At 38.3% G+C, this 11,668-nt stretch overlaps 1 protein-coding gene across 12 annotated transcripts in view; it reads left to right on the top strand.

The window, feature by feature from the left end:
- Positions 1–11,668, top strand: part of BLTP1 (bridge-like lipid transfer protein family member 1) — a 216,124-nt gene that overhangs the window by 166,454 nt on the left and 38,002 nt on the right. For 4 of the 12 annotated variants that reach the window (XM_075200283.1, XM_075200247.1, XM_075200275.1 and 1 more), the window contains 12 exons: positions 366–577; positions 794–995; positions 5,101–5,160; positions 5,879–6,105; positions 7,480–7,677; positions 7,860–7,990; positions 8,322–8,445; positions 8,552–8,661; positions 9,115–9,205; positions 9,667–9,732; positions 10,668–10,909; positions 11,205–11,420. In XM_075200283.1, the coding sequence (XP_075056384.1) occupies positions 366–577; positions 794–995; positions 5,101–5,160; positions 5,879–6,105; positions 7,480–7,677; positions 7,860–7,990; positions 8,322–8,445; positions 8,552–8,661; positions 9,115–9,205; positions 9,667–9,732; positions 10,668–10,909; positions 11,205–11,420 (1,879 nt within the window). The remainder of the gene's footprint in view (positions 1–365; positions 578–793; positions 996–5,100; positions 5,161–5,878; positions 6,106–7,479; positions 7,678–7,859; positions 7,991–8,321; positions 8,446–8,551; positions 8,662–9,114; positions 9,206–9,666; positions 9,733–10,667; positions 10,910–11,204; positions 11,421–11,668) is intronic. The other 8 variants (XM_075200257.1, XM_075200239.1, XM_075200303.1 and 5 more) reach the window with 7 other exon arrangements.

Below are 11,668 nucleotides of genomic sequence, written 5' to 3'. Positions count from 1 at the left end.
TACATTCTAGTTCTTGATTTGCATAAATCAATTTTTTCCAAAGTGGCAAAAAACAGGGTTTCATAATAAAATCTTCCTTTGAACATGTTAATACATTGTTTTTTTGCTAGTTTGATTGAAATGTGTGGGAGTAATATTTGCTTGTTGTATATATCGCCGAACATTCACCTTAATTTTACATTTACCAGTTGCCAAGGAACACTTTAAATTTATATTCTTTTCTGGCAACAGATATGTAAACAGAATTGTTCTATGTTCATGGTTACAGCATTGTATTTTTTCTTATTTTATTAAATTATGAATAAACAAAGTGAAATTAATGGTAATTGTATAAAGCTTGACAATCATCTTTTTGGTTTTCAAAGCTGTGCTATTTTGGCTGAATTACAAGGCAGCATATGATAACTGGAATGAGCAGCGACTCGCACTAAACAAGGATATTCACATGGCAACAAAGGAAGTGGTGGACATGCTGCCAGGAATTCAACAGACATCTGCCCAGGCTCTAGGAACCCTCTTCCTCCAGCTCACAGTCAATGACCTGGGTATATGTTTACCCATCACTAATACACCACAGGTATTATGCAAAGACATATAATTATTTTCATTGTGTTTCCCTAGGACTCCCCAAGTTTATTTATTTTTTGCTTGTTTTTTAAGGCATTAGCTAATTTGTAATATTTTACCTGAACAAATGTTTGACTACAAGACTTATATTCCTTTAGTTCACATTATCATTAGTGATCTTATCATCCTTGCATATTTTTTAAAAACATTTTTTTGCTGTTCCTAGCAGGCAAATCACACAGCTGATTTTGATACCGGTTCTGCATTGGTATTAACCATTGAGAGTACTCTGATCACAGCCTGCTCTTCTGAATCTTTGGTGAGCAAAGGACACTTTAAGAACTTCTGCATTCGCTTTGCTGATGGCTTTGAGACCACATGGGATGACTGGAAGCCAGAAATCAGAACAGATATGGTTATGAATGCATGTACGTATATTATTGTCTGCGTTCTCTTATTTTAGATGTCATATAACAAAGTAGCTCAGAAATTGGTAGTCTCTACCTAAACAATCCATACATACAGGTTTAGTTGATTTTATCCATTATCATAGGAAACAATTACAGTTTTGCTTCTAAAGTTTGCAGTTTTCTTATGGCTAATAAAAAAATAATATTGCTTTTTAAAATGTTACCGAGTTCTGAAGAGATAACTATTATGAACTGTGTGCTGTTTTATGAAGGTCCAAGTGAATTTAATGACTGAAGAAATCTCAAGACATTTGACACCACAATCTTTGAAACACGACAGTAGAAAATGGCTTTTTTTTTATACTTTTGTTAAATCCTTTTCTCTGAATCCATTAGGGACACGGGACCCTATGGATATAGTCTCCTATAGGAAATTTACACCTGTAAATATTCCTAAAATCTTGAGCTCTTCCCTGTTCCATATACCCATCCAGGTGTACACTCAATTATTTTGCTAACCAAGCTCTGTGGGATAGAACTAGAGGAAATAAAGGAGAACATAGAGAGAAGCAAAATTTCTCTAACTTCCTATTTGGGGACACCAAGGACTTTGGGGTACAGAGCTGGAGAAGAACAGTCTCTGCAGGGGGTCAATCATTATCAATCTGGGATTGAACCTTGATAACAATGGATGCCCGTGTTTGGGGTTGGTGTGCTGTCTATATTCACGCTGGGTTTCAGGGTCTTTGGACAGAAGTCAAACTTCCAATGAATGTATTGGAACTCCGATCAGTGTACCATGCTCTGATCAGCATGCTGCAGTGACGGGCGGTGAAGATAAGTCAGATAATGCCAGGATGGTACAAGGAATGCTTTAGCCATGTGAGAGACGGACAGGATCTTTCGGTTGCCCGAATCTCATGTTCAGGCGGTCATAACAATCTTCATTCCAGTGGTAGAAAATTGGGAAGCCAGCCTTCTCAGCAGGCAGATTCTGCATCCCGGCGAATGTTCCCTCCATCTGGAGGTGTTTCGCCAGTTAATAGACAGGTTTGGGTCAACCGGATGTCGATATGATGTCATCTCGGTTGAACGGTCCAGCTCTTCTACTTCCAGGCAAGATATCCTCTGTCTGTCTCAGTAACCGCCATGTCCGTTCCTTGGCGAAAAAAAAAGTCAGTCAGTCATTCTAGTGGCGCCAGATTGCCCCCCCGGAGGCGCTGGTACACAGACGTTCTCTCCATGGCCGGGGGTCATTTGTGGTGTCTGAACTCACAGTGCAAACCATGCTTCTGGCTCGGAAACCGGTTTCAGCTAAAATATATCATCGTGTCTTGAGAACATATGTAGCCTGATGCGAAAAGGAGAGGTATATCCTGCCTTTTCTTTGCAATTGTCCAGGTTGCTTATGTTCTTGCAGAATGGGCTGGATGCTGGTTTGCGCCTTAGTTTGATTAAGGGTCAGGTGTTGTTTCTTTCTGTCTTCTTTCAAAGAAGACTCCTCTGGTTGCGGCTTGGTATTTAAATTTGGTGTTGAATGTTTTGCAACTTCTGCCATTTGAACCCTTGGGCACGATGGATTTAAAATTTCTGCCATGGAAGACTGTCTTCCTACTGCAAGAAGAGTTTCAGAGCTTGCAGCATTATCTTGCAAGTCTCCTTTTCTTGTCTTTCATGAGGATAGGGCAGTTTATCTGACCAAGTCCCTAAAGTGGTATCAAAATTCAGTTTAAATCAGGACATCATTATTCCTATTCTTGCCCTGACCAAATGTCGGTCTTCGAAGTACGAAGTTACCATTCATTCTTTAGATATGGGCCGTGCTTTGCGTACTTATGTGTGTAGGACTCAAGATGTGCGTAAAACTGAGGATCTTCTGGTCCTTTTATGATGCACACAAGAGAGGCTGGTCAGCCTCTAAGGTGACTATTGCTCGTTGGATTACAGCTGTAATCCATCAGATTTATGGTGAATCTGGACAGCCTTTTCCAGATAATCTTTGGAATCACTCCACGGGGTCAGTAAGTGCTTTCCAGGCGGCACGGCATGGTGCCTTGACTGAGCAGCTGTGTCGGAAGGTCACCTGGTCTTCCATTCAGACGGTAACTCGGTTTTACAGGTTTAATTTGTTTGTATCAGGGAATGCAAGTTTTGGGAGAAAGGTGCTTTTCGTTGTTTCTTCTTAGTGTTCCCACCAGATGTCCCCAATAGGAGGTTAGAGAAAATAGCATTTTGGGCGCTTACCCTTAACGCTCTGGTTTCTTCTTTTGTATTATATGTTGTCTCTTTTGTTCAAGAGAATGTTGTTCTTTCTCTTTTTTCTCTCTTTTGTGTCCTTTTCTGTGGGACATGTTTAAACATAAACTCAGATAGTGAGGTATAGAGAGGTAGGCCCCAATGGCCTAAGAAAAACGGATTTTACGTAGGTATACAAATTCTATTTTCTCTGAAAAACATTCAACTTTGGTAAACTTTGACAAGAGTATTGGAGCGTAAATGGATGGACACGTAATGTACTCCAATGGATTAAGATAAAAGCATTTAACGTACGTATAAAAATACTGTTTTCTTTTTTTTTTTTTTTTTTTCTTCCTATGGGGGCATCGCTGGATCCTGAAGATGTCCCAAAACTTCCCCATCAGATGGGTATGCTTATAAAGTAGCAGTGCACAGCATCTTACGCCCAAAACTGAAATCTTTAGCCACAAAAACATTTATAAAAGTATGCACCGAAGACCATGTAGCTGTCTGACACAGCTGCACAGCCGATGCCCCTTGCCAATCGTGATGCCCTCACCGATCTGGTAGAATGTGTCTTCACATTGTGAGGAACAGGGTTTTATGCAGCAATGCAAGCGTTGCAAATCACAGCAGTGATCCATATAGCAATCACTTGTTTGCACACAGGCCACCCACTTTTGTAGGTATCATAGAGGATCAAAAGATGATCAGATTTTCTGATAGCTAGCTTCCCTGCAAAATAGTTCTTCAAGGCCCTAGCTACATCCAAGTTTTGAAGAGATCGATCTGTAAGTGGATTCTCAGCTAGTGCTGGAATTAAAATGGCTTGATGTAAATCTCCAACAATGGAGATTTGCAAGATATAGCTTCCAGTGTAACACCCTCTGAGTGGAAATGGGCAAGAAAACTTTACCATGAGAAGCTTTAACTTTATTCTCCACAGAATCAAGCAGTACCATGTGCGGCGGTATCCCTGTCATGAATTGCAAGTTGACCCTGTCAAATGCCTTTTTGGCATCAGTAGAAATTAGCAAAGCCACAGGGTCTGTTATAGTGATGTGGTGTATTAGATCTATAATTTTATACATGTTGTCTCAAGCCTCTCTACCAGGGACAAAGCTCACTTGGTCAGAGTGGATAATATCCAGGAGTAAATATGATATGGTTTGCAATAAGTTTAGCAAAAAGTTTTCATATCGACGTTTAGCAGAGAGATTAGTCAGTAGTTAAAGGACTGGGAGGGGTCCTTCCCATCCTTCAGTATAACCATAATGTGAGCTTCAAGGGATTGGGCAGAAAAGAGAGAGGTGTCTGTTATATCATTGAAGTTGTGCAAAAAGATGGGAGCTAGTTTCTTTTTAAATGTCTTGCAATATGTGATATAAAATTCACCAAGTCCTGGGCTTTTACCATTTGGTATGGAGGGTATAGCTAATTATAATTTGTGGAGGGTCTAGGGTTGATCTAGAGCAGGCCTGGTCAACCTATGGCTCGCCAGGTGTTGTGAAATTAAAAAACCCCAGCATGCATTGCCAGGAGAAAGCCAGACTATAGGTGACAGGGCATGCTGCGACATGTAGTTTCACAACACCTAGAGAGCCACAGGTTGGCCAGGCCTGATAATAGTTTGGGGGATTCAGTTAGATTTAGGTACTCCTGTATATGTGATTGATTGGTAGATTACCAGTTGCGAATCAAGTCTCTGGGTCCTCTGCAGCTATTAGCCACTAGTTATAGTATATAAAAAAAAATAATGAATGACTGAAGTCCTTTATAAAAAGTACATTGTGCTGCTACAGTGTTGGGCAGTGTATATGTTTTATTTGGACACTTCTATTTCATCACACTTTGATGTGCTGAATTGATGCTCTTGCTGTCCTAGGTGTTGTGCCAGATGGAACCTATGAAGTATGCTCTAGGACAACAGGACAGGCTTCTGCGGGTAAGATTAAACTGCCATGTATGACAAAATATAATAAACTTTGCTACTGTAAGTTTGTCTTTGATTTTGAAAATTATCTTTGGATTTAGTTCAGATATTACAGATTGGTGTTTTATTGGGTGGGGTACGACTAAATGGTGCTGATAACACGGACAGTGACTGCCACGACCAAAAATTTATGAACGTGACTTGCCCAACAGTTAATAAATGCAGACTGGCCTTCATAATGACAAAAGAAGTACCCGACAGTGTTCTGAGAAATCACTGGCAGCAGTAATGACTGCAGTGCGTTTTGACGTCATTTAAAATGGCAACCGCTATATTAGTATTTTTAAAGCGGCAATGCCGGCTCCCTAACCAGTTATCGTAACCCTAACACTGATCCTACCCCTAATCCTAACCCTAACACTTGCCTTAGATGACAACCGTCATTGCCGCTTTAAAAGTGCTGATATCTCGGTCGCCATTTTTAATGACATCAGAAAGTCCTGCCGTCATTATTGCTGTTCGTGTTTTGTCAAAAGACTGTCAGGTTTTTCTTTTGTCATTATGAAGGTCAGTCTACATTTATTAACTGTCGTGCAAGTCAGTTTCGTAAATGTTTTGTCATGGTAGTCACTGCCGGTGATATCAGCACCGTTAATGTGACTACCACCATTTTAATCAGTTATAAGTTAATAAATGTAGAACTTAAGAAAAAATTTTGTTTGTACAATAGAAAGCAACAGTGCAGGAACATGGACTCTGAATGTATTATGGAAGATGTGTGGTATTGATGTGCACATGGACCCAAACATTGGGAAAAGGCTTAATGCTCTTGGCAATACTCTGACCACACTGACTGGGGAAGAAGATATTGATGACATTGCAGATCTGAATTCTGTAAACATGGCTGACCTCTCAGATGAGGATGAAGTTGACAGCATGTCTCCCATAGTCCATACAGTAAGTTTACATAAAACCATTTCCATATATTTTATGAATTTTATGCCTGGTGTCCTTATCGTGCATTAGGGCAGGGTTTGCAGTATACTTGTGCCATTTGGCGATAAGGGAAGGTATCGATCACGTTGCTTATTGAGATCTATTGGTGGGTTTTGTTTGCTGTCAGGTGATATTCATAACATATGATGCCATCTACCTTAAGCTCTGTAGTGTCCAATTTCTTCAGTGATTGAAATTCAGTTCATGTTGAACCAGTAATGCCTCAAGAATTTTTTTTACTTTCTTTTTTATTGAAAGAAGCACCTGTCAGAAATACATAGTTTAGGTAGCAGCCTAGACAGTGGTATGAATTACTGAAGGCTATTCTGTATCTCTCCATTTGTACCATATGGTCTTATGTTTTGTGTGCAAATGCCACTATTTGTAATGTTAGTAATACTCCAATATGTAATCTAGTCAGCAAGTTAAAGACACTTGGCCTGGAGCCTTATAGTAAAGATCTGCACAAAACAGACGTAATAGCAGCCACATTTGCTTTAGCATTAAACTATAGTATTTCAACCTATTTATTTTTTTTGGGCAAAGTGTTTTAGAGCTTTAAATTATTGTCCTTTACCAGGTGCCTCAGTGTAATGCAAAATAAATATAGTGAGATAGTGTTTAGAAAGCTTATGCTGCTGTGTGTTACACATGGGTGCCACTCCAAGACTTAAACTCAGCATTTCTGCTGAGTAGACTAATTTTGGATGTACATTAAAGAGAAATTCCAAAGAGAATTTAACTTTTGGTTCTAAATCCCTTTTCTTCCCAGTATATCATCAATTGAAGACTCTAAGTAGTATTTTGTAGTTGCTTCTCCACATAGAAAGCATGGAGATGTTTTAATACAAACTGTGCTCTGCTAAGTTGTCAGATTGCTACTGATATGACTGTGCTTCTAAAAATTAACATCTACCTGGAGTTCCCCATTAAGCATATGACACAGTAGTTTGTGTAGATTTTGCATTCACAGACTATTTATGAGGTCATCTGGAGGTGTATTTTGTGCCCCAGCTTATGGTTCATTTACTGATATGTTATTTTACCCACTGCATACCTTTTTTGTGTTGGTATGCTTACAGGTTTATGATATAAATCTGCCCTTTTGTTCAACCTCTGAGAAGAATTCCCTGTAGAATTCTGTACTGCCACCTCCAGTTTCGCATATTTCTCATGGGTTTTCCGTGTTTTCCACACCTCTTCTAGCACCTGTTCTAATTATTCTTAAAACTTTGCAAGACAACATTTTGCCATTTCTTACAGCACCAGCTTTAATGTCTTACTCTGTGACGATTGGAGACCCATATAGAACTAACCATACTGTTTACCGTTTAGAATTCAGAAGCAGTTTGTGTAAATGGAGAAAGCTTCAAACTTACTCTTGGTCAGCGACTTGTAAATCACCTTCTTGGCCTGAAACCTGAACGCCACCGTTACTCAGTCCCTGCAGATTATCTCTCTGGTTTAGAAATGTCTGACTCCGGTTCTGTCAGTTCACATGCGACCGCAAGCAGGTCTCGCTCATGGGCAAATGTATGTAAAAGTGAACAGTCTTGAAATTAACACACCTGAGATCATTGGTGAATTTCACAAGGAACTAAATCTACATTTAATCAATAATTAATGCATGCCTAACTCACAGGGATATCGGTTGAATCAATTGATCTAGTGGTGAGCATTATTGAGTCTATATTTACTAGGTTCTATTTTTCTAGGAGACAATTGACCACAGACGACCAGGACAGCTTGGAAGTCAGAGTGTGGATCCAAGAGGACGGAAATTTGTGAAGCGTTTAGTTGATATACGAGAGCTAAATGAACAAGCCAAAGTTATTGATGATCTCAAGTGAGTACCATTACCGGGGTCATGGAACTCTAATGGTCTTCTAACATTCTTAATAAATGCATTTGCTGTTCCATATGATATTCAATATATGTTCTTTAAGTGTCACTGTCGTGTTGTAAACATTATAGCTCAGCAATATCAGTAAGACTATAATGAATAAAAAATAACTGGCAGACTGTTTTGATTATATGCCCAAAGCTATTTTCTTAGTTCAAATATTTTTTTTATTGATAGAAAAAATATGCTTTAGTAGTTTTAAATTTGTTGCTAGTGTTTGTTAAAATCTGACATCATTATATATATTTAATGGCAAACAATTTTATTCTGTAAGGAAACTTGGAGCTAGCGAAGGAACCATAAACCAGGAAATTCAGCGGTATCAACACCTAGAGTCTGTAGCAGTCAATGACATTCGCAGAGATGTCCGGAAGAAGCTGCGCAGATCCAGTATGAGGGTGGGTTACTGCTAATCATCCTATGTATGTAGTAATATAAATATACGGTTTTGAAGTGTGATTTTAATCTACTAAATGATTGTGTTTTTCTTTTTTCTAATTTCAGGCTGCTTCCTTGAAGGATAAGTGGGGTCTTGGATACAAACCGAGCTATAATCGCTCCAAGAGCATTACCGCATCTGGAAGACCACCATTGAAACGAACAGAAAGAGCTAGGTATTTTGTTGTATATTGTTATATATAATATTGGATGAGGGCTGTGTATTTTCATGCAGGATCCTGCCATTTTCGTTAGCAATGATGATCGGTGTCCAATGGGCTGCAATTTGGTGTACCATCAGGGCTATGGCCCCAAAAACTTGATCTGTCCCCTTCTTTTTTCACATTTTTTTGTTAAGGTTTCCTAATGAAGTATGACAATATTATTGAAAAATGGGTACTTTCTCAATCCCAAGAATGCATACAAGGAAAATTATCTTTGTATAAACATATAGCAGTAAATTAGTAGAATCCAGGCCCACTCAGCTAAAAAGTAGTTTCTTGGCACTTCTGTGGTTTCTGATGATTTTGCTCACCAGACTTTCCTGACTGTTGCATATTTTTTGCTAACCCTCCTTGTACAAGTACACATAACTTTAAACACATCTGTCTACTTCCTTTTCTGCGCAGCTCGAGGCTAGATGGCGAGGAACTCCCTGAAATACGTATTGAAGCCGCTTCTCCTGCTGGTCCAAGGGTGACCTTCAACATTCAGGACAGTGTAAGTGCAATATTAAAGCATACATGGCATAACACTGTAATGCTTGGTCTCTCACATGTCAAGTAAAAATCTTCATAATACTACAGTTTTTCTACTGGTGTTTATAATATTTTGGCTTAAGTGTGTAAAAAATATTTATTGGAGTTTTTAGTGTAAAAGCAACATTAATCATTGACCAAAAGTGAATACTTGATAAACTGTTAATAAATGTGTTTGTATGGAACATATTTAACACAAAAAAAAAAAAGCATAGGAATTGAAAGTCCAGTGTTAAACTTCCCTTATTCTGTCATGTTATAGGTGAAAGAAACAGCATTTTGTAGTCATATAGTTTGCATAAATAGTTGAGTTAATGTGAGCTGCATATGAACATTACAGCTGTACTTGTTAGGTTGCTAGGGTTTGACTATTATCTGAAACCAACTGCTTATATTTTTTTTTCTTTCTTTCAATAAATGAAGTTGAATAATGCAGTTTTAGGATTAAATCGTCAGTCTCGCTATTCTTGGGAGGAAGGGTATTTCAAGGTATTTGTAAATGAAAAACTATCTTCCAAATCTTCTCCAACTTCATGCAGATGTTAATTATTCTTCCTCTTTGTTACATGAAGCTTAGCAGAATGTCCCTGAACTGGTTCTGTATAAAATGGTGTAAAATGGAGGGGCCCCCGAAGATTATTTTATGAATATCCTCAGTGCTCTTGGGTAGCTCACCTTTCTATAAAGAATCATCCTAAATTCCTATCGTCATAGTTCAAGAAAAACACTTTGTGAAATACTCCCAGATGGCTTCACCAACAAAGTGCTTTCGAGCAAACTAAAACAGACTTGCTGTAACCTTCTTGTAGAAACTCTGCAACACTTCTAAGCCATGAAATTACGATGGGCTATTTTGAAACCTTAATTTTATGTGATAAGAGGTGGTGAAATGTGGAAAAAGAATTAGCTATCGCTGCACTATTGGTGAAGGTTATACAACACTCCTTGTCCAGAGCTTCATGTGAGCAGAAACACCCTATCATGCCCCTCCAACTTATTGGGCAAATTTAGAGATCTCAGGAACCAGTTATAAAAGGACATGTCTGTACAGCTTTACATATGTATGCATGAATAATTTCTTTTCACTAATAGACTTTATTCAATTTTCAGGCGGTTTTAATTATCATTTTGTGCAACTACAGTGCTTTTTGTTCACTGTCTATTGGTGACTGGTTGTTCATACTTATGTACTGTTCTCAATATCACATTAATTCACCACATTTCTTCCATTATACCTGCAAACCTGTGTTTCTTATAAGGGAAATATTTTGGGACTTTTCCATCTGCTGCTCTGTTCCTTTACACTTCAGTCTGGCAGATTGCAAGCATTCTTTCCAGTATATATAGAATGAATTAAAAAAAATATTTTCCTTATAACTCTGTTTATTCTGTTTTGTTGTTTTTTTCTTTTCCTTTTGAAACAGTTTCCTGAGGAGGTAGATGGTGATCTGTTGTCAGTTACCATTGATGGTCCATCTCATTACTCATCCATTAGTGATGGTTCACATTCCGTGTTCAGTTCCCCCAACACCCCACAAGTGTTTTCACCAGGCATTCCTTTCCAGACTGAAGAAAAGAGAGAAGACAGCTCTTCCTCATCATCAGAGGAGTCCGATAAAGAGGAACAACATGACACAGAAAAGATGTATATTTACAGGAAACCCCAGTAAGTGTTATTGGATCTTCTTTTTTTCATCAACAACCGTAAAAATGATGACAAAAAAAATGATATACTGTTTGTCATAGAAAAACCCTTTTTATTTTCAAAGCCAATTGTAGCATAATGTGACTTGTGCACAAAGTCTGATCGTTATGAAACAACGTGATAGATATAGTATATATCATCAATATAAGTTGAGTCTGCTGTTATTTTCAATGTTAATATGTAATAGATGCTGTAAGTGTATAGTGACCGTAAGCAACTGAAATACTGCACTAAGTGTGCTACTGTTTGTTTTCAGACCGAGCACCCGAAAGAAATCCTCTGGTTTTGCTGCAGTACATCAGCTTTTCACAGAGCGCTGGCCTACAGCAGCTTCCAACCGAAACGTGTCCAGCACTGCCACTGAAAGGAACATAGACTTTGAGCTAGACATAAGAGTAGAAATAGAGTCAGGAAAATGTGTTTTACACCCCACAACTCCCCAGCAGGAGCATGATGACATAAGTTTAAGAAGGTAAGTTGTGATTGGCACTAACCAAGTTGCATTTAAACACATGCTAGTAAAAATTTAATTGAAGGCTTGGTTACAATGTATGAGGTCTGGGTTTCACAAAGAGTACTTACATGCCAAAAACAAATTGCACTATATGATTAAAATACCAATGAAAAAAACCTGTAACAATTTCAAGCAAAATAATACATCATGTGAAAATGTTCATTAAAGTATAATCATTTGCTTGTGATAATATATGGTGTTGAATC

The sequence above is a fragment of the Mixophyes fleayi genome, chromosome 1 (assembly GCF_038048845.1).
Source record: "Mixophyes fleayi isolate aMixFle1 chromosome 1, aMixFle1.hap1, whole genome shotgun sequence".
Lineage (NCBI taxonomy): Eukaryota > Metazoa > Chordata > Amphibia > Anura > Limnodynastidae > Mixophyes > Mixophyes fleayi.
Note: the sequence above shows the minus strand (reverse complement) of the source record. Positions and strands in the feature narration are given on the sequence as shown.